We start from the raw sequence: 23,985 nt of genomic DNA, 5'->3' as shown, positions 1-23,985 counted from the left end.
AGGTTGTTCCAACTTGATTACTAGCATCTCTTCCAATCAGACAGAAAGTATTTCATACTCATGCCTCAACTGGATTGCTGGTTTTTCTTGCCCTCATTTTGAATATAAGGACTTAAGTTAACAGGGGGTGCTGACGTATAAGCCAGAGAACAGACAGTAGATACCAGATTCATAGGTCACTTCTGTTAAATAAATGCTGTTTTAACAGCAATACAGATAGGAATGGAAGAACACTGAGGGAAAAACAAATTGTTGCTTTAGCTGGAATTAATAATCTAAAACCATTTCACATCTTTTTTTCCAACCGAAGAAACTGAAATTGTGACAGAGGCTACATCTCCATTATTTATAAAAAATTATTGATTACAATTATTGATTACTCTGTCCTCCCTGCTTTTCTCAACTTCTGTTATACAGCTGGAAACATCTGCAAAGGAGAGAACAGGGCAACAAATGTATGTTCCTGCCACTGGCTACCCTTCAGATACAGAGCAGAATGACACATCTGTAACTGTGAGATATGCAGGTTTTAAACCTGGAACGTAGAAATTTGTCCAGTTTTTGAAGGAAATTCTATGCATATCCAGAAAATTCAAAATAACACCCAGGTTTTAAATACTGCAGCGCACACAGGATAGAACTGCAGCTAAAACATTGCTGAAGCTATATCAATGTTAAGCATTTCTACAGGGCATTGATGAAATCCCTCAACATAAATAATTTCAGGATGGCTTTTCTAATTTTCAAGATGCGTTTTGGAAGGAAAAAAATGGGAGAAGCAGAAGAAGGTTAGAACATTTGCCATTAACTAAATTTAAATAACTGTATAACAGAAGTTGAGAAAAGCAGGGAGGTACAAAGATGTAATCAATAATTTTTTATAAATAATGGAGATGCAGCCTCTGTCACAATTTCAATTTCTTCAGTGGGAAAAAAAAAAAAGTGGCATGGTTTCAGATCACTAATTACCAGGAAATACCTGAGAAAGGCTGATATACAAAGCAAAAGCCGGTAGGAATGGCTGACACACCAGAAGACTGTGCTGCCATTGAGCAAGACCTGGATAGCCTGGAGCGCTGGGCAGAGAGGAACCACATGAGGTTTAAGTGCAGTCTTGCATCTACCACACATACCAGTACAGGCTGGGGGATGACCCACTGGAGAGGAGCTCCGCAGAGAGGGACCTGGGTGTCCTGGCGAACAACAGGTTAGCGATGAGCCAGCAGTGTGCCCTGATGGCCAAGAAGGCCAATGGCATCCCGGGGGTGTATAAAAAAAAAGCGTGACCAGAAGTCAAGGGAGGTGATCCTCCCTTTCTATTCTGCTCTGGTCAGGCCTCACCTGAAGTACTGTATCCAGTTCTGGGCTCCCCAGTACAAAAAAGACAGGGATCTCCTGGAAACAGTCCAACAGAGGGTCACAAAGACAATAAAGGGCCTGGAGCACCTCTCCTGTGAGGAAAGGCTGAGCTACCTGGGTTTGTTCAGCCCTGAGAAAAGATGACTGAGAGGGGATCTGATCAACATCTATAAATATCTAAGGTACAAACGGATGAAGCCAGACTCTTTGCAGCAGTATATGGTGATAAGACAAGGAGAAATGGCTACAAACTGAAGCACAGGAATTTCTGCACAAACGTGTTAAGAACTTCTTCACAAGGAGGATGACAGAGCACTGGAACAGGCTGCCCAGAGAGGTTGTGGATTCTTCTTTTCTGGAAATGAAATTCAAGACCTGCATGGATGCCTACATGCGCAGCCTGCAGTAAGGAGCCTGCTTTGGCAGGAGGCTTGGATTTGATGATCTCCAGAGGTCCCTCTCAACCCCTACAATTGTGTGCTCGTGTGAAAATGAAATAAAAGAGTTAAGGGATAGGATAATTAAATTTCAGCCGACTTAGCTTAATGGGAAACATCTTGGAAAAAGACAAGATACAATTTCATTAAAATACACATTGTTCAATGAAGATCCTCAGTCTCCTATAAAATCAACCATTTAGTACCACACCAAAAACTTGCATATGCAAAAAAAATTCCAACACATTAGATTAAGACAGGCTCAAAAGAAAGAACTGCTGAAAGAATCATAACGTAAACTGGTACGTGTTCCTGAGTCACTAATATGAGAAGATTTAAATAAAAAGTTCAAGACAAAAACTGTATAATGATTAGCCAGTATGTCAAATTGAAATAAAAAATACGAATGATTTTCAATTTATACTATGATACGTACTCAAAATTATATTACTTACATTTCCTTCCACAAAATTACTACACCACTTAGCACAAAGAATGATCTACGTAACACAACCTTCAGTGTTACTTTTTCTCTTTTACACTCTGTGTTATGTTAGTATGGCTAGATTCTGGCCCACGTGCTCTACACATGATTTTCTGTATTTTCTTGGGAAGTAACAATTTGTTGCAACTGCAGAAAGAGTTGCTTGCAAAATAATAATCTACACAGTACTACTGTGAAAAGATACAAATCACCAGAGCAGAATTACAGAGGAGAAAACTTATGGCTAAAATGATTAAATATCCTGCAATAGCCGAATTTCAGCCCAATACTTGGAATCGAATATGTTCAAATATGCATTGCCTACAACTACAAAACAAAATGCAATAACTCACATTGAGAATTCAAAAAAAAAAAAAAAAAAAAAGAACAAGTACCCCACTTACAAAAAACAGATCAATTTTTCAGCATTAGACACTAAGAGTAGATGCTTTTACCTCAAGCCTACAACAACCTTAATATGAATCTCTGCTTTTCTTCCATTCACTACAATATGAACCACCTTCAACAAACAGTGCCCTAGTGTGATAATTAAAAGCCTCCTTCACTACCCACTGATTTCTAACTAGGGCAACAATATGCTGAACAAGATGAGAGTCATTTGGATAAATACTCTAATTGTGTACTTAAAGCAATCCTGTAATATAGAAGTACGAGAGCTAACATTTATGTGCTTAATGCCTTCTATTTTTATTAGATATTACAGTGAAGCATTCATTTTTCTTCTTAAAAGCTGCCAGAAAAAAAGAAATTCAAGCTGGCCTGCATTAAACTGAAAATGAGCAGTCAGAACGTTGCAACTTCTACACCTGCAGCACATTACGTAAAGGCATAGGTAACATCACTGTGGTATATTTTCCTACATCAACATAGCTTACCACAAAACAATTTGCCACTGGTAGTTACAGACTTGCTGATAACAGACAAATCATGGACGCACTGTACATAAATGCATTTTCCAGTGGCTACAGTCAAGTCTACATGACTCCAGTATGAATTTAACCTGCCAGCAGTTTACTGGAGGCGAAGCAGGTGGAATACAGATAAACTGCTTATCTGTGATCCCTTAGCTCCTCTGTTAATTCACACACAGGGGCTGAAAGCAGCACAACTCCTTCTAAAGCAGGCTGGTTCTTCCTGCACACTTCTCTGAACATTACCAAGAATGACCTAACAACCTAATAAAAAAGTTCACTCTTACATAGGAGGTCGTGGGCTGTAAAATAATGCAGTATCCCGTACTACCTTTAGTATACCAATTATTCTTCAGGAATAGCACCTCAGAAGCGGTAGATGAATTCAGAAGATAATGCCATCAATTTCAACCTCCTCCAAAAAACAAACTCTAAAAAGCAGTTTGGACATCATATAGCTGAGTCTGGATAGATTTTTACATGGGCACAACATGACATCTCTCTGCTATTTTGGCAAGATTAATATCACATTTCTAATTTCTTCAAAAATAGACTCATTTCCTCAAATTAAAAAAAAAAAAAAACTTATATCCTTGAATACAATTTTCTGAGGCACCCAAACTCTCTTAAAAAGCTTTTGCCAAAATTATTCAGCATGAGAGAGGCCACTGAGAATGGAAAGTTGCAGAGTGGAAAGCTACAAGCAACTTGAAGAAATATGTCTTTCTTGTGGAAAACATTACACAGTCTTAAATACGAGTGGCTCATTCTGTGCCAGCTATAAGATAGAAAGGTAAGTTACATAAAGCGATTCAATGCTTATGAGTTGGACTCCTCCAATCATGCATCTCAATACAGCCAAATGCAAGGTCAGACATCTAGGAGAGAGAATAGAGGGCACACTTACAGGATGGAGAACTGAGCCCTGGAAGTCAGTGACTCTGAAAAGAACAACGAATCATATTGGATAATCAGCTTAACTTGAGCTCTCAGCAAGCTTCTGTGGAAAAGAGTCCTCAAAGACATCTTGAATATTCACGCAGGGAAGAATCAAGTAGAAATGAGTATTGGGTACTACCTCTGCAAACAGCATTGCTGGAACAGTACTACTTGTTATTTCACCATCACAAAAAGTTATTGAAACAAAGAAGTGTTCAGAAAAGGATCACCAAGAAAATTTAAAAAGCTAAAGAAATATCCATAGTAAGAATTCAGAGTTCAATTTCATTCGCTCAAGAAAAGATTAAGCTATCATCTGTAATTAACTATAAGAAAAAAAAAAACAGAGAGTTTACTGAGCAGACAGTGAAACAAGAGCTAACACCTGGGTCCAAAGCTAATCAAATTTGTATAGTAGAGGTACACACATTAAAGTTAGGATTATGCATTACAGAAAACGTGTTCATTAGCACGATTGATATTTTACCATCCTAAGTCTTCAAAGCAAGACTAGACATCTTTTTAAAATACAACCTTGTTCAAACACAACTTACTGCCCTGGAGCAGAAATTACTGAATCTGTATGAATCTAATGTTTGGTCTGTGCTTTACACTGATCTCTCTGGGCCTTAAAGAATATTAATTTACTTGTAAGAAAGGCATTCAAGTAGAATTTATGGACAGAGATTGCATTTATTCTTCTACTTCATCATTTATAAAAACCAGCTTAGTAAGTAACATTACTTCCCTATCTCTATAATTCAACATCCAACAGACCTACAGCACTCTTTATCGCACTTTTGCTTCCTTTTCCTTTATTTTTAGAGAACAACCTATAATTTCCACGCATGCTTTATTTTCAGGAGAATCCTGAAGACTTTCCACCTCTGAAGTATTTTTTTAAAACAAGGTTTCTTGAATTCCTCAGCAAGCAGATAAGTATTAATTCACTAAAGACCAAAACACACTACCACCTTGGCTGTGGTTAAATGTATCATTTCCAGAACAACTGAAAAACAGTACTTGCACCCTAACACATACTAGGGAGAAAAAGACTTATGCAGAACTGCCAGACACTACACTTCCTCTAAAGTCACAAGACTTTCTTATAGAATAGCCTTGTACTTTTATGTTAAGAAAAACAAAACCACCATTCTTAATCTTTACCTGTTCCTGTACATCTTCAAACTCTGAACTAAGCAGCTCTATGAAGATGGGAACAGCTCCTGCTTGGATCACTATTCGAGTCTGAAGGGAATTCCCCGAGGCAATATTTGTCAGCACCCAGGCAGCTTCAAACTGGAAAACAAAATACAGAAGAAAGTTCACCCGGAGCCTCCTGTGTCAGATTAAAAACAATGACAATGTATAGTAAAAATAGAAAGAACTGGTGAAGATAAAGCTACTAATTAAAACAGAAGCTGAAAAGCAAGAATCAGAGTTAAAAGTTATCATGACGACATGAACTCAGAATTTGCAAGAATTCCATACAGCAGCAAGATCAGATTCACTGTGGCTTCTCAAATCCTACTTTTGTCACACATTTACTATCTTTTGTCTGTTAAAGAAAAAAAAATTAAAAGGCTCATCTTAGTATTTGTTTGGTGTATTTGTTTGGTATATTCTTGAAGATTTTTGTCATCATCACGTAAGAAAAATTTAGTTATTTGTGTATGGCTTAAATGATCGTAGGGAAGAGTGCAGCTTTTTTAAACCTGAAAATCACTTAAGAAAAAAAATGTGTACAGGGCAATTCCAGACAAATATGGCCTTCCTATCACTGATATTAGTAATTCATTTTTTACTGGATATTCTGCTAACAATACAGTAGAAACCTACAGAATAAAGACATACAATTTCATGTTCACCAACACAGAGTAGCTTCCACATTCAATCCATCATACAAGTAATATCTGGGCAAAAAAAAATACTTCAGTATTTCCTGAATGAGTTGAAAGTGCCTTCCTTCCACAACTAGTCTGAAGTCAGGAATACCTAGAATGCAATGTCCGAAATTTTTGCTCATGCCACATCACTGGCAACAAGGACAGAATAAAAAAACATTAAACTGGACAGAATAAAAACCTACACCTACAGACTGTGAGCTGAGAAAACAGTGAGATAGATTTGGTAAGAAGAAGAACAATATATTTTCACAGCTTTGTTATAAACTCTTTAGGTCAAACCTACACATTTCAACATAAAGTGCTTCTTTGATGTTCTTTGCATATTAAAAAAAAAAAAAAAAATCAACAAAATGCATGTTGTACCAGTAAGGGCAGAAGAATTTGACTCAGCTTACAATTACTTTTAAAATATTTTAAACTAGAGAAATATCCTCCAGCTTCATTTTCCCTTCCTCATCTTCTGTCCACCAAACATTATTCAATTTTTCCCTTTATCTTTGGCTTCCATGCTAGAAATCCTGTAAACAATAAAGGCATCTTTTTTTTTTTTTTTTTTTTTTTTTAAATAGAGATTGCTTAAAACCTTTCCATTGGAGTTCAGAACCAACAACCTGGCTAAATCTGAAACACACCCTTAGTTACTGTGCATATACTGTTCAAAAGCAGCTAGCAGATGTTTGCAATTTTACTGGCCTCAATTTGGAAAGTAATTCCAATAAATTCTGTCTTTTCCCTACGACAAGGAAAAAGTCCTTTTTGCGTATTTCCATGCACCAAATTTTGGATTTCACAAGGCATTAACAAATTATTGCATTACATACTATGTAGAAACATCATCTTAGCTTATATATCACATTTAGCCATTAATTATTAACATTTTCTTTCATTATCAGATCAACTTCCTTCCACCTTATACTAGCCCAGAAGAAAGATCGCCAGGCAAAGGATAGCTAGCTAAAAGATTTAATTGTAAGGACTAAGTCCAAAACACATTAATTAAAATTGCAGCAGATATGATTTCGTTCTTCCAACCAAAGCAAGCAAGTTTCAGGGTTTCTCTGTTTTGTTTTTTCATAATGTTCAACTCTAATTCTAAACCTCTTAGAATTTAATCAAAACTTTGTCATAATTCTGAACACTGAAAACAGTCTTCAGTTAGTACAAAAGCTGACAAACAGTACAGTTAAGTTTAATAGCTTTTCATCCTTTAAGGCCACCTTTCAAACTGTTTTTGTTACACGGAGAAGTCCAGGTAAACATCCCATGTTAAACACCACCCAACAAAACTCAGATTTCTCTCATTCTCTCCTAGGCCTAGCAATTGAGCTTATTATTAAGAAGCCTTCATAGTAAAATAGGTAAAATAAATGCCTTATCCTTATAAAGAAAAAGAAAAGCACAGCTCACAAAAAAAAAAAAAGTGATGACATTTTCTGTCTTATTTGCATCACCAAAAGCTTCATAATACAGAAAGCTAGATACATTTATGTTTGTATACCTGTAATGTGCAGTTTTCTTTCCGTTTGAGGAACTCCACAAATCTTGCCACCACGCCTGGTGTGCTTATGACTTCATCTATTGGAGGATTTGGTTCTATTTAAAACAAAATGGAAAGTTAAGACGCATTCATTTATTTGTCGGGGGAATTTCCTAAAATAACAGCACCAAAGTATTACCCAATGAAATGCTGATTTTTCTGAGAGTCTTATGTTCTGTTATACTTCGTCTACCTTTTCCACTAAAAGGCAATGAATTCATCAAAAGGAAGACTCAATTTTAAATTCTGAAGTATTGCTGTAACACGATTTAACAGTAATGCACTCATTAACCTGAGTATAAAAACTTGACAGCAGAAGATCTGCAAAGTCACCTCGGTGCACATATGCACACAGGTCAACTTCCAAAAAGAAAGAATAATTTGTGAGCCATGGAGACACTGACTAAAATGCTTAAATGTACATTACATACCAGAAATTGCACCTACATCATTAAAAGCTGTACATGTTTCACAAACAGAAGTGACTGTTAGATACACCTAGTTGGCACACTGCAAGACAATTCTGCTTGGACCAGAAATTTCCACATGGAACTTGATTTACACTGCTGTTAAAGTCAAAATACATGCCAAGGACCACCCAAGATTTTTCTAGAAGAAAAGTCAGCCCTTACCTTTAGAAAGAAGCTTTCGGAATTTCTGAGTAGCTGACAGCTGCTGTTCTGGACTATTGGAGAAAATCATCTCGATCATATCAGAGGTGATAACAGCACTCTAGTATTCAGGTGGGGGGAGACAGAACAAGAGTGGCAGAGAGCAAGAGGAAAAGAAAATTGAGAGTTATTGGGGAAAGTTTATAATACTTGCTAAAACTGTGTCAATATTTTACCCTTATAGAGCAAAAGGTCATATAAGAATAACAACAACTGGGTCATCACTGATTCTGCTTATGTAGCTGTGCATCTTTCTTAAGTATTGTCTTTTTCCTAGCAGACAAAATTCAGAATTTTTTTAAGCTAAGATAAAAAATTGTCTTCAGAAACTCTCACAGGTATTTTCTCTCCTTTTTTCCTATCTCCCATCCTATAAAATAACTATAAAATTGCCAGCTTTAACAAAAGGTAGCTTAAATTAGAATAGCAATTACAGTTACACAAGAATACTGATTAAAGGTGTTGTTTAGACACCTGCAACATCTATGTTTTAGGTTACTCTTATAACAAAATATACAAGAACTGTTTTTCTTTTTAAGCACTGACAAACCTAATGCTTGTTATCATAATCAAATATAGCATTTATTTTCTCACAATACAGACAGTTTCCATTAATATGGCTAAACTAATCAGTAACATTTTTTCACGACAGGGAAAATCTGACATTGTTTCATTTGACTAATCTAAATCCATGAAAAGACATCTAAATGATGTTGTATTTTTTTCCTCTCTTTTTGATCCAAAACATTACAGTGGTCAGATCCAAATCCTCAATAAACAGGAAAACAGACAATAGTGCTGAAATATTTACACTGTCTGTACTTGTGCTCTCAGTAACAAAATGCAGGCAGTCTAGATTTTTGTCACCAGAACCAATAAAAGGGGATCAAAACATGCACCACTTTTTAGATCCTTCTTTTTCAGTACTAACTCTTAAGACACTCAAATTAATACTTAAAATAGTAACCTGTATGTATAAAATAGGCTTTCCTTACTTTTCACTGTCCCTTTATTTCATATAAAGTTCTACACAAAGAATTAAACAGTATTTAGGATTCATCTGATGTTTTAGGACTACCTTGAAGAATAACCTATTCTCCATTAGTTAACTTTAACGTTGTTTATAGGCATTTCTGAGTAATTTTCATTGCCTAACCATCAGTAGAAATTAAAAGTAGTCTGATTTCCTTCAAAATATACTCTGAACACAAGAACAAGCATGAAGATCAATGGTCAGACTTCAGGACTCTGTGAAGACTGTATTTTAATTTATTCTCTCTGCTATAGCTGGAGTCCCATACATTTTTCTTTCCACATACAGGAGCATTATAAAGAAACGGTGAGAATGCAGAAAAGCCTAATTTCCATCAGAAGAAAGCTTTCCCATGGGATAAAATTCCAGCTTGGAATGGAGTTCAAGGACATTTGCAGATAGCTAGGCAGGTTATGTTTCCAACACCCTGGTTAAAATTTTATTACTTGAAAATTTATTAACAGACTTTCAGCCAGTCTCTTTTTATTTACTCTTTACTCCCATAAAGTTTTTCTCCCATAATCTGTTTCCGGTCACTTCACTGAAACATGTGTTTGAGAGTTGTCTGAATGCTCTTTGAATGCCACTTTCTGCAATTCTGATCCCTTAAACTCACTGTGACAGGCCCGCTCAGTTTCAACAAACAATATTTCTTCCTCAGCACTTACAGAAGTCATTTCCATGTTGTTCATTTGAGCCTCATGGAAGCCACCATCAGACATTACTTCCTCCTCCGCTTCCTCTTCAGCTGTCGCAACATTTCGGCGTTTAAATAACTGAAGAGAAAAAAGCATTTAATAAAAGCACTACAGAATCAAGAGCCAACATACATACCTCACATGCCACATCAGACTGCAAGAAAAATGATAATTAGCATCTCCTGAGAAAAGCTAGAATACTGACACTGTGACTCCTCTGGACAGTAAACAGGCACAGTTTAGTAACAGATGAAATGAACATGGCTGTGTGCTAGAATATTCATTTGACATTTCTGAAATGTCTTCACTGATATTCCCTCCTTTTCTCTACTGCTCACCCTCCATCTATCAGCTACCTCTAGCTTCCAGACAATTGCTTTCCTCCCTTCCCCAAGATGAGCAGGGGCTCAAAGACACAACAAATTCCTGTGTATAACAGATCCCTGTGGAATACTTACTGAGACTGGAATAACTAAGTTACTGTGGCAGAGTGGACTTTGGGGGATAATCACTTAAGAATGGTTTAAGAAACTGGGATGAACAAAATTTGGACGCTATCGCATAAAGGAGGTAGCCAGTTTGAGATGTTATTAGGAGAGCTACAGAGACTACAGTTTCTCCCTTAAGCTAGCTATCTCACTGCAAGAAATAACAGCAGTGATGAGTAGGGTTAGAGTGTGCTGCTTGGCCTGTCAAGTTCCCTAACGACTCCAGCACTGAACCATGTCAGATTTGTACCACTACAGAGGACAGCCAAGACAGTGCCCCGACATCAACCTGCTGTTATGCTTTTCTCCAGAGAAATCTGGAAGGAAACAGCATGCAAAGCTGTTAAGTCCACATCAAACCCAGTTCACTGACAGGCATCCCTGTGGAGCGCTGCTCCTGCTAGGCTACCCTCCAAAGCGCTCGCCCAAGCTCTTCACACCCTGCTGAAATACAACCCTGTGCCAAAATTCATATGCTGATAATTTGTGTGAAAATTCAGGAACTTGACACTGTTTTTGTAGGGTGGTTTAGCTTTTTTTAAAAAAACAAGCAAACTTTAGTAAAAGGTTAAATGAGTCTTCTCTGTAGGGGCTGAAAATGCAACGCTAAGACAATAAAACAAGGAATAAGAATGTATTTTAAGAATGAATACAAATGGAAATTGGCAAGTCAAAGAGTAAAACAGGTTTCTTCACATAAATCAACAGCTCTAACCAAGAGATGCAATGCTAACTCTGGCATTCTCACTGCTAGTCAAGCATCTCACTGACTTCTCGTGACCAGTGCACCAAATACATATGTACTTTTATACTTTTGTAACTGGACGTTAGGTCTGAAATTGTAACAATAAAGGAACAAAAGAAAAGACTTTGCAGCTTCACTTCCATTGCACTGTAGGTAGGAATAACAGTTTGCCTTAAGGAAATACTACTACCCTTTATTTAGCCATCCTGTGGTAATCAGGTGCAAGGGAGATCAGAGGCACAGATAAGACAGATTTCTACAATGACTCATCATTTTCCTAATTAAGTAGCAGCTTTACAGATAACACTGATGACATTTCGTACTGTCATCTGGAAGTACTGCCTGCTGCTTCTGAGGAAAACAAAACAATTCCAATTCACTCTCAGAATTCTTTCTTGAAACTATCTAGTGTTGACACTGTGAAAAGGACGTTAAGTAGAACAGATTAAAGATTTAACCTGCTATACCAAGCTCAAGAGTGTTACTAGCTTTGATTTAACTCAACATGGATGAAACTAAGCTTCACTCTAACTTTGTTGGAGCCAGTCTCTTAAAGCTTCTAATGAACATAACTAAGAGTAAAAGGAAGGACTGCTCAATGCTACACATTTTTATCAGAAGACTGCTTTCACCATGCCTCATCTCTGCTGCTGTTTCCCTGTTAAACCTGGAGAGAATCCACCACTTCACAATGTGAACATGGTAGTAAGTACTAGCCAGACATGAACAGCTAGGGGAGCTTTGCTTCCAAACATTCTCCTCAAATATTTTGTGCACAATATACAATAATCCACCCTTGCTTGCTCTGCTAGGGCATAAACTTTTGTAGATTCATATATTAACTGAAAATTAAAGACAGAACACTGAGAAGAATTAGATCAATTTATTCTTCCCCCAGTAAAATCATTACTGCAACTTAAAAGGATCTGGTTGGACACACTTCTACGCTGCCATGTTTTCTTCAACCTATTTCATCATTCCTTAAAGATGAGAGCAACCACAACTCAGCTAGCAAAAAATGAAGAATTCCTTCAGTGCAAGGAGAGACAGCTCTGTCGCAACCACCTTTACTGCCAAGCTGCCAATCTCACACTTGAGTGAATGATGAGCACTCACTGAGTCTTGTACTAACCAAAGAAAAGGCAGTAAAGTCTGCAACTTACAGATTTCAGATGGACTGGGAATTTAGCAGGGCAACAACCAAGAGGCTTCAGAGAAGCAAAGAACTAATGACAGTACAAGACAACTGTTACATTTATGACAGCTGTAGTACAGTACCTGCTCCTCTCTCTTTTGCTTACGCAGCTGAAGACCCTCTTCCTCTCGCCTGCGACGCATTTCATCAGGATTCAGGGATTTGTTCTTGTAGCTCTTCAGTCGGAAATTCTCTTTTCCTGAGGTCGTCATGGTTCCTTTAAGTTGCAGTTAAGAGATTCAGTCAGAACAATTACACTTCAGCAACACATCAATTTACATCCTCTCTCTCTCAAACCTCTCTGCGCACTTCCAGCTACTGCCTCCCTATAACTTGTTATTTAACATCCAGTAAATCAGAAGGGGTAAGGCAACTTCACTGTGCCGATTTTTCCACATCAGACCACTCAACTTTTACTTTATTCCTTAGGTAGAGAGATACGAATAAGTGAAATGTTTATCAAGAAAGAACTGAGATTTCTAAGCCAGAAGATACAAGGCTAAGAAGAAAGAAACACTATGATCTATTAGTGCTTCTCCCTTCACAGGATTTATTAATCACTGCATTCAGAACGGAAGTGGCCTTAGCTCCATTTTAGCTTAATTCACTTAGGAAGTCAGAAGCTTTTTTTGCACTTCAAATCCACATTTTAAGTTAATTCAAATCCATCTTGTGTTCCTTCTATCCAGGCAAGACCTACAAGAAAAATGACATGGAGATGGACACGTTTTAGATGAAGGTTTACTACTCAGAAGATCTACTTCTTATCTTGCTCTTCCCTTTTTCCCACACCCCCAGCCTGTAATCCTGTTACTGTTTATACAAAAGAGCCTTTTTAAGCCTATGATTTCCAAGTACCATAATTCATACATAACTTAGTGGATCATCAACTTTAATACGGACCCCTGACAATTTTCACATATCCAATGATGCAATTTGGAGTTACCTAGCATAGACCAACAGTTGCAAAACTGAGAAGAAAGTCTACCCATAAACCAAATGAGCCACAGATCAGTTTCCACCTACAGTCCCCCAGTTTCCTGCTACTTCTCTTATGTCTCCCCATTACGCCCCAAAAACGTTGAGAACAGAATTCTGAAAGTCGCAGTATTTCCATGCATCTTCCCACAGATGTAATATGTGATATGTTATAGCTATCTGAAACTCTGTAACAGAAGATTTAAGAAACAATGCTATGCATAAAGTTATTCCATGGTGCTTTTAAAGGCCTCCTTCCAGTACCCTAATTTGTTACATTACATATGCTACCTACTTCCAATTCCATAAGCACAGAATTACCAGATGACAAGAGATGTGCTGTGCACTTCATTTATACAGAGGGTCAAGTGTAAGCTACTTTCTGTTAACATGAAAAACTTTAAGAGATTTTATACAATATCCAAATGTATTTCTTATTAGAGCTTATTTTTGAAGTTGCTGATGCCTGACAGCCATTTATATAAACTGATGCTTATGAAACATTCCATGCACCACTTCAAGCTAAATGCATTCTGCTAGTTAAAACTTTTACAGGACGCTAAACTACTATACTTTAGATGGCTTGGTCACTGATCATACTGAATGCAACATGAAAACCTGAACATGTAGGTAAGTAATCTAGCAGCCTAGTTCTACTGAAAAAACACTTCCTAAAATGGCTTCTTTTTAAATGGAAATCCTGCAAAAATATGATCTCAGAACTCCAGGAGCTCCCTACGTCATTCTTAGCAACTTAGAGACTATATTCTTCACATTGTTTAGGTGTCTGAGCTTCAACTTCTCATGTTTCTTGCAATATGCTCGGCAATTACATTTTCTTCCTGTTCTGAGGTTTTTCGAATGACTACAACCTCTAGAAATACTATTTGGAGAAATTGTGGGTTTAATTATAGAAAGCTAATGCTAACAAATACTCAGGCTGAGTACACAAAGTTTTTTGTTTTCAGATAGAAATATTTTATATAGTCTAGAATCAAACACCAGATGGAAAACCATGAGCTAAAAGGACACATCTAACCAAAAAAGGTTTTGTAGCCGCACCAGTCAATCTGCCCTACAACACAAACAAGTACAGGCACACACACCATAGCTCAGATAAGATCTCATGCCTCCCATGACAGTATTCACCATTCTGCTTTTCTATCTTGAAACATCTTCCCAAACTCACCAGAGTAAATTTGCCATTATTGGAGGTGTCAGGGCTTCGATAGCTCCTGCAATCATTTAACACCTTCACTTTCAATCCTTAGTTCTCTGCTCATAGAAATCCTTGACATTTATCATATTCAATTCTTACTATTGAATTCTATCTTACTTCTGTTTTGTAGTTCTTCTGTACGATGCTCCAATGTTTCTAAACATCAAGGAGAATCCATCTTTACTGTCAAGTTTCCTTAGCATATTCTTTTTTGTTGTCATTTTTGTCATTCGTGCCTAGAACTTAAGTATTATCTATTTATTACAACCCTTCCAAGCTTTAGCTGTAGCTTTTGGCTATGCTTATTTCTTACCTTCAAGACAGCTCCCTTTGCTGACTGATCAGTGCACTTAAAATCCTTTCTAAATAGCGTACTGTGCTTTACTCTGTAGTAAAGCTCTTCTACAAACTCCCACTAAGCAACCAGGAATACAAAGTTTCTTCTATTAAGAACAGAAACATTTAGTTTCTTTCAGTGTTGAGAAATCGCTGAATTCAATCACTGATTTCACAGTAGTCTCTAACCAGTGACAAATAAACAAAATCCCAACGCACTGCCACATATCTGCCTGCCTAACTTAATCAATCCAAAGATGCTATCCAAAAGCAGCTTCTGCAACTACCTCAGGATGTCCTAAATCTAAAATGCTGCAATTCCTTTATTGGTTCTACGACCACGTTCAGGACATCATCTAGCCCACATCTCCTGACAGCATCCTTACACCTATTCAGTTTTGTTTTTTTGTTGGGTTTTTTTTGTTTGTTTGTTTTTTAAGAGAAAATAAAAGAATCTTATGTCAGTTGCTACAAACATCCAAGAATAGTTTTCCATAAGTATTCCACTTTTCAGGATGTAGGCTTTGCTCCAGACAAAACCAATGAGTCAAAATAACTTCAGACCTTTCCCATCCATCTTCAACAGTTTTTGCTGCAGCTTAACTGAAAATCTTTCAACAACCAGTTCACATTTACCCACTGTGAATTACTTCATAGCAAACAGTAAATCCTGGATCTTCTCTGCACTATCAAAATTAATGCTGTCTGTGATGAAAGTCAATGGTGGTTCTCATGGAAATGTTCTACAGATCTTCTGCCCTAACAATAGAAAAGTATTTTCCACATTTCTGGACACTCCTACAATCTGTAGTTTAAAATCCTCGGTAATCCAATGAGTTTTTATTATGTACTCCTTCACCTTTTGTGCAGTACTACTGAAACACTGCATTACACTTTTTACTTGCTTGTTTTGGCTGCCTTGAAACAAAAAACAAACAACTATTTGTAACAAAATGGAAAACATCTATTTTTTTGGGTGTCTAAGGAAGCATTCCCCAATTTTTTTTGATCAGGACAAAGGCCATACCAAAAGTGGAGGTGAACAAAGAATAGGTTTTCAGGAGATAGGAAAAGTACTGTGTTTCTGCTTGCTGATTAAGTCAAAGAATTTTAGTTTGTACTGGGAAATGCAGTCACTTTATTGCAATGACCTACCTTGTCCCTTGTAATCACCTATATAGGAACAAAACTGAACTCCCTGCCTTCTTAAACCAGATATCAATCATCCGAAGCAGAGACAAAAAATGAACTCTGTCTTCCTAGATCAGATATACTGTCACTAGCCTTAAGAACTTTGCTAGGAGAAATGCCATATGACAAACACTTGGCCATTCCACACGTCAGAAGCATCACAATATAAAGGCCTTGCAAATCAAGACCAGCAGAGATGTATACATAATCCCAAAAGATAACTGAAACTAAGTTTATGAAATGTACTGATAGCAAAGATGTCAGACACTTTTCTTCTTCAGAATGAGGTTATGGAAACAGGTTACCTGAGAACCATATAGCCATACACAAAACTGCACCTTGCAACCCAAATACAGCGGGGAAAGAAGACTTGAAGAGCCTGGAGAAGAGAAATGTTATTTAAGAAAAGTTATCCTGAAGAACCTCGATTAAAGACACCATCACTCCCCTTCTCCTAACTAACAAAGGCAGCTGTCGGCAGGGAAGTATTCACTGGAGGCACAGGTTGTGAGCTCTGTTGGTTTTGTTTTTTTCTTGTCAGACTGCCGTACCCAGTTTACAGAAAAGATGCAAGAGGTACTGTCACCCCTGAAAGGACAGCCTGAGTTAGGAAAAGGGCTGTCAGGACAGAAGGCCAATCACCGAGAGAAGATGTAAGATTTCAAGGTAGGTAAGTAATGCTTTAACTACTCTACAAAACTGCAACTGCTACAGAACCTTTACTTCCGAGGAGATACTGGTTTGTTTAGTGGCTCTGCCACAGAACTCTATACTCCCTCGAGAATTAGCTTCCCCATGGTCATGCTTATCATTCCAAACACAAGAGCACAGCCTGGACAGCTACTCCGCCAATTCACTGACCTCTGCCTACAGGATGCATCATCTCCTGAAGTTCTTTGTGACTGAAAGCCTATCCAATTTAAAGAAACAGCTCTGACAGCAGCATGTAGTTATTCATCAACAGACTGCCTCAGAAGTCCAGCATCTTGGCCACATACACGTTTTTAGCCACAAAGCACTGATTTTGAAAAGAGACTATTTTCATTTTTGCCAGTTCCAAGGCAACAGGTTTAGGATCCTAATAAAAGGACTTTGATATGTGGAAATATATATATATATTTTTAGAAGAAAGAAAAAGTACTGCATTTCTGCTTGCTGATCAAGACACAGAAAACCAGAAAAGCCAGCTTTCTTGTAAATAACAGATAACTTCATAGCACAGACAGGCATAGTTTGCATAGTAAGACCATGAATATACAGTATATGCTGATACAAATAACAGCAAAGGATTAATGCTATTTTCCTGAAAATAACTATCTTTTCTAAGAAAGAGACAAAAAAAAAAAAAAAAAAAAAACAGCCCATCAAGTCCCTGCATTGCTTACAATCTTATCTGAGGAAAAAAAAACCCACAGAAAATCAGCAGACTGACATCTCACTGCCACACCTCCTGCTGTCTGAAAAATTGACTCAATCAAACAAACATCCTACTGAGGTTCTATCTGCTTCTTTTGCAAAATTATTTGACAAAGGATAGTGGAACCCAGAGGCCTGTGGGAATGCTCACCAGTAAAAACTTAGGTATTACTCAAGGGACAAGGGCGTCTCCAATTTCTGAAATCTTCAGATTTATTTAAAACTTGGGACATGTAGAGGATGAAAGGATATTTAAGCCACAAAAAGTTAGAGTATTCAAGTACTACCAGATCAAATTCTAAAGCCTTAGCTTAACTTTATCCAGCTATAAAATGGAATTGCAAAACAAGTCTGAAGTACTACAAAGTGAACTGTTACAGTATTTGTAAAGACCTGCAAAAACACGTTCTGCTGATGGCATTTCAAAACCTAGCACTAACACAGAAGTGAGATGCTCATGTGCACTGAATTTTCTGTGGTTTGGGAAAGCTGCAGCACCAGACAGGAAGGCTGCAGACTGTATGGAAGGACAGACCTCAGCTCCTGAAGAACAGCAGGGACACACATTTCAGCAGATATCACAGAGGAACAACAGAAGAAACAGAGGAAACTCCTTCAGAGAAGGATTGAAGCTTCTGTAATCTAACAGAATGTAGCATTCATAGTTAACCACGGATGGGGCTGACAGCCTTGACACAGGGTTCCAAGTCTTAGGAGTCTGCTGTCAAAAAACAGAAGTAGCACAGAGATTTCTTCAGGGAATTGCTGTGCATCTCCATATCTTTCAGATCTGCTTTATTATGCACCTATTAATACTTCCACAACCAGGCCTTCGTTCACCACTGCTTCTAACATAGCTTATAAACCCGTAAGACAGCAAATTACGTACTGATTGACCTTATCTATAGCAAATGCAATGTGTTTTACTTCTTTGGCCATTTAGCAAGTTGGGCTGCTGTCTACCCAAAATGAGGACAACCTTAAACTTTAGGACAAATAATGAAAGGCCTGTAAAGATGCACAGTTTTTTGCAATATGGAACATCAAATTACAAACTAATTAAAAGGCTCCATGCTGTCTGCTTTTTTAAAGCAAAAGAAGCACTAATAAAAAAAAAAACAAAACAATAAAACATAGATATACACAGTATATCTAATATTTCACAGTACATTTACTACCACTACAATATTTCTGACGTCTTTTGTTCCATTTTGACTTGATGGGGCAGCAGAGATAGCTTTCAAAGTTCTGGAAAGCTTGAGAAAAACAGCAAAAGCACTGATTCTCAAAGTCAGGAAGAACTTAAAAGTTAAAAAAAAAAAAAAAAGTCCACAATCCATTAACCGAGCCTTTCTGAACTGAATAACAAACACAGAATTCCTCTACTGCGTACAAAGTCATTGCAGTGCAAACAAATCTGTTTAAATGAACGCTGATTTCTATAACCCCATGGTCCACAATTAACTTGAAACCAAACAGTTCCCACAAGCCACAAAACAAAGGAACTAGTGATGGGGAATTAAATTTTTAAACACATAGGGATTATACTACCCTTAAAAAAAAACGTCATGCTAACATGCCCTTCTACATGAAATAACAAAAGTGATTATTCCTACATGCTAAACTAAAATGCAATGTTCTTCTTGCAAAACAGAGATTTCTTTTTATTTTGATTAAGATTACAGCACATCCTCCCTGCGCCTAGAGAACAAGCTGACCCACAGAATATTTTCCATCAAGTTATACCTAAAAATTGGACCATCTGAAAAAAAACAAAACAAAACAAAAAACAAGTCATCAGCATCACTTGGCAGTCCTGAACTGTAGGAAAAAAGTCGTCCCAGTACTTCCAGTGTGTCCTGAACATTCTTTGCTGGAGAACAAGCACGGACCTTTCAACGTTCCATTTCGTGAGGACAGGAAATCCCACATATTTTAAAAACAAATTAAAAACAGACTAGATTAATTTAAATTCGTAGTTTAAAGCAACTTTTATGCAAAGTTGCGAATGACTGAAAGATACTGAAATGAAACCTCTCTCTCGCCTCCTTGATGTCTTCAACAAATGCACTAGTTGCAGTGACTCAGCATGATGCAAGGTATTAAATGTGCCCAAAACTCTTCCAGACAGTTGGACTTCAACAGCACAAAATAACAGGAAGCCCAAGTTCTGCAGAACGTACTGGAATACATCAGCAGATGTATTTGGACATTGGCAAATGGAAGAGTTGTATAATATTAACGTATCAGCCACAGCAAACCAAACCAAACTCCTAGGAACTTCAAGGCTTGACAACGCAGGCTCTGCCTCACGCCCTTGGCATCCAGCATCCCTCCCACCAACTACTCCCAAACCCAACAAACAGCATGTTCGCAGAAACACCTCTTTTCCTTTTTGATACTTGAACAAAATAAGTACATACCGACAGTTAAACACTTGACCACATGTAAGCTTCAAAGAAGTGCTGCATCTTTTTAGATGCAATCACATCTCAAATAATTTGTAAAAAGTCAGAACAATCACAGTGACACATTAGCTGACATTTCTTAAAATCTGTGGTTTGTGTGCAACCAAGAGGTGGCTTTGTTCACCAAAAGGACATTCTCATGCACCAACAGGTGAATTTTCTGTCAAGCATAAGCTCAGCACTGGATTTAATAAGATTATAATGTTTTCTTTGAGATAAATGCATTCGGGATGTTTAGCCACTGGATATTTGATTCCAAAATTAGCAACTCACACAATCTCAACTTCAAACCCATACCACAAAATAGAGTAAAATAAATCTGCGCTGGTTAAACTCTCAGAAGAGACAAAGCCTCCTGCTGAGCCTGGTGGATTATCCAAACTACCAAACAAAAACAATTAGAAATAATTATTCTAGGCGACACAGAAGGAAGTTGGTGACTAGCTGAACCCCAAGTCTTACAGCATACTCTTAAAACTCAGAGCGTGCCTGCCTTTATAAACATCCAGGAACACAATCCCATTCTTTCTGTTCTAATGTTTTTAGGTTCTGCCTCCTCACAACACTGAGGACTTATTATGTTTCAAGAACATATTAATATTATCCCAATCGAAAATCGCTTCCATGTCACTGAAGTCCATTTACTCCTGCATTACACGAATGGATAAACAGAAGCAGAAACACTATGACTGATCCAACACTACTTCCTAACCGCTTTTTCATACACACACAACCTCCTCATAACATCCTTTTTAAACCTGAAATTTCTGGGGAAGGGAAATTTACTGTTCATCATCTGCTCTATGCTCTGTTCTTTCTCCTCATAATGGATTATCAAACGTGCACAATGCTTAATAGAGTTCAAGACATTTATGAGGATGCATAACACCACTTCCAGCCCTTCTATTCCACAGCTCTATTTACCTGAAGCTTTCACCAAGAGCTTTGTTTAAGCTTATCTTTGCTGCTTTCACAGAGTTTCTCTACCCTCTTCAAAATAATTCAAAAGCACCAATATTTCTGTGGGCCTCAAATTCTGCTGCTTGCATTTTCTATTGAGAAAACCCCACATTTTTACCTGGATATAAAATAGAGCAGTTTAATCTAATACTTGTTTAACAGACTCCAAAAGTTTTAACAGACTATGGATGTTTTAGAAGTTTTTTTCTTGCCCCCCCCCCCCTTTTTTTTTTTTTTTTTTTTAAACTTAAGAGCAGAAGAAAATGCCTTACTTTCTTATCAGTACCACTTAACTCTGAATTTACACTGGCTTTTTCTTTCCCATTATCCTATTATTTAAACAAGGACTTCTATTCTACTTCACCCCTCACTAAGAAGCTGGATAATTCTCTTCCAATCTTGTGCTCGGAAAAGAAGTACTCTGCCCTTTCTAGGAGAACTTCTCCAAAAGTAATGCTTCCTATTTTATTATGTTGGTTCTCAGCATTAGAAGCAGATGTTGGTGGTATGGCAGTAAAGGTTTGAACCTTCCCACCAATATTCCCTACGTGTTGTAGCTGTGCAACAGATGGCAGCAAAGGGGCAGTCTGACAAAGTGGCATCTGACATGGAAGTGTGCACAAAGCAAAGGTGTGTCAGTCTACTCTTACATGAGGAAAAAGAGCCACTCGCTGACGTTCAGTGCTTGCTGAATGTTTATGAAGGCCAAACAGTGGACGTGAGGTGGTGCATTTCACCAGCAGTGACAGCAGTTCACTTCCACTGGTGCAGATTTTGACAAGTGAGGCACGCAGGCTCTTGTTCATCACTGTCAAAAATTCTTAGCTAATGGTGGTGACTACACTGAAAAATAGTATTTTGGATCTGAGAATTTGCTTTATCAAATAATGTTACTGCACTCTACTGTAGTTTCTGTGAAGAGAAATAGGGAGGCATTACTTTTGGAGCAACCCACACAGCTTGTTTGCCTATTACATCATTCCAGAATCTCTTGTGTAGGGTTTAGACGCTTCAAAATCCCACAACACTTAACCAAGCATGTAATTCTTTCAATGTCTTTTACTTTTCTTAACTAGATCCTAGCCTACCAGACTCCCTCCAATCTCTTTGACCATCAGAAGTATTTAATGGATTTGATTAAATTTACCTACTTGTCACTGCTCTTTCATTTTCATTTGTGTTTCTAACTTAAATTAGAACCAATAACCACGATTCACATCACTTACTTTTAATTTTACCTGCCGCATTTCATGCTTTTTCACATAAATTTGATTTTCATTTTCTGGAGGGCGCTATTTTGGCTCCATTAACTTCATGCTTCTTGCCACAGAGTTATATCTTCCAACCTATCTTCTTGACAGTTGCCTTTAAAGGCATCATTTCCTTAATGCCATCGTGTTCTTAAGAACATGAGTTAAGCTCCCCTTTGCCCCACCAGAACTCATAAAACACTTCAAAAAGAATTCCACCGTTTCATGAAAAGACAGATATCAAAGCAAGCCTGCCAGATACAAGCAGTCTAAAAACAAAAATACCTTTCTGTTCATCTTACTCAGCTGGACAAAAAAAGGGGGAGAAAGCACTGTGCTGAAACACTGAATTCGTAATTAAGACTGTCAATCTGGTTAAATAAACATTTACAACTAAGAGCCTTTCAGAAACTGTCACACCATCAGAAACCTGTACTACTACTTGTTTCAAAAGTGCCTAAGGAAAGTGCTGCTGAAATGGACTACTGCTGCCTGTCCCTTCCCAAACTGTGAATTCCCCAGTAAGCAGCTTTGATCTCACTGCACACGACCACATGGGCAGGCCAAGTCTGACCACACCAACACAGAAGGCACAACATCAGAAAAAGACAGTGGATGGCACGCTGATGGCAAAAAGGAACATCCTGGTACAGAACTGCAACTAGGGATCAGACATGACAAAGGAACTGTTTAGAAGCCTGGGAGAGGGGGGGAAAGTTATAGCCCCAACAAATGTCATGTTCTCTTGAGCTGAAGAACCACTGGATCTTTAAGAAAAAAGAAACATGGGTCCCTATTCTGAGGAAAACCTTCCACATCATGGTATGTTGCCAACTCTCAAACTACTCCTAATTTTGTCTGTGCCTATGGGCATGTCTCCACGTAATTAAAAGTTGCACATGTCATTCAAGCTGAAGTAAACTTGTTTTGAACTAGCTAGTTCATATCAGTGCGAGCCATTAAGGTAGCGGGGAGAGCAACATAATAAAAACAAAGACAGACATAGCAAAGATTAGTTTGAGACTAACTATTAATTACTCAGTATAAACAAGATTGCTTCCATCTATGTAGCTTCTAGCTATAACATTGCAATCCCATCTCTGGATAGCCCACAGACATACCCAAACTTCTGAAGTTAGTTATTACTAGTAAGCAGTTAGGGTAGAATACACACCAGAGAGCAAAAGCTCCAGAGAAACAGAAGCTCCAGTAAAACAGAATAAAGCAACCGCTAAACACAACCATTTGGGAGTTCTGCAGAAGGAGCAGATCACTATTTTCACAGCTCATGATGTATCACTCAGCCTGAAGTTTCAGTTTTCATTAAACGCCCTCAAGAGGCAAAGCTTAAAACCATCCTCACATGTGTTTCAGTAGGAGGGAACAAACGCAAAGACTATGAATGGGGCGAGTTCCTGCCGGCTGTAAGACCGCCGGTTGCCTGACAATTACAAGTGCCCACAGCACGAGCCTTCGCCGCACGCAAGAAAGCAGAGATGGCACTGTAGCCGGAATAACTTCAGAAAGCGAGATAACGTTTGCAGCAAGAAGCAACAGCTCTTGCCAGACTAGCTAGAGATCGCTACCGTGAAGAACGGCGGGCTTAAAGACAAGCGAGAAAGTTTCCCTGCCGCTCAGACCGGGCCCCGCCTCCCCTCACAGCGCGGTCCCCACACCCACCACCATGCCGCTCAGTTCGCCTTCCCACAGCTGAGCGCGGCCGCTACGCACTCGGAGCCCAG

The 23,985-nt window shown here is 38.1% G+C and overlaps 1 protein-coding gene across 2 annotated transcripts in view; it reads right to left on the bottom strand.

Annotated features, from left to right (window-relative positions):
• The window catches only part of KPNA1 (karyopherin subunit alpha 1), a 50,971-nt gene that overhangs the window by 26,599 nt on the left and 387 nt on the right, over window positions 1–23,985 (bottom strand). For both annotated transcript variants that reach the window (XR_006178194.1, XM_042867700.1), the window contains exons 2-6: window positions 12,509–12,642; window positions 9,968–10,075; window positions 8,228–8,327; window positions 7,557–7,651; window positions 5,319–5,450 (exon numbers count right to left, since the gene is read on the bottom strand). Coding sequence is in view for 1 of the 2 variants with exons in the window: in XM_042867700.1 (XP_042723634.1) it covers window positions 5,319–5,450; window positions 7,557–7,651; window positions 8,228–8,327; window positions 9,968–10,075; window positions 12,509–12,637 (564 nt within the window). In the remaining variant the exon portion in view is untranslated. The remainder of the gene's footprint in view (window positions 1–5,318; window positions 5,451–7,556; window positions 7,652–8,227; window positions 8,328–9,967; window positions 10,076–12,508; window positions 12,643–23,985) is intronic.

Source organism: Lagopus leucura, unplaced genomic scaffold, assembly GCF_019238085.1.
Source record: "Lagopus leucura isolate 7727_CA_CO unplaced genomic scaffold, USGS_WTPT01 Super-Scaffold_100001, whole genome shotgun sequence".
In the NCBI taxonomy this organism is placed as follows: domain Eukaryota; kingdom Metazoa; phylum Chordata; class Aves; order Galliformes; family Phasianidae; genus Lagopus; species Lagopus leucura.
The sequence above is the reverse complement of the archived record's forward strand: the minus strand, read 5'-3'. Positions and strand labels throughout refer to the sequence as shown.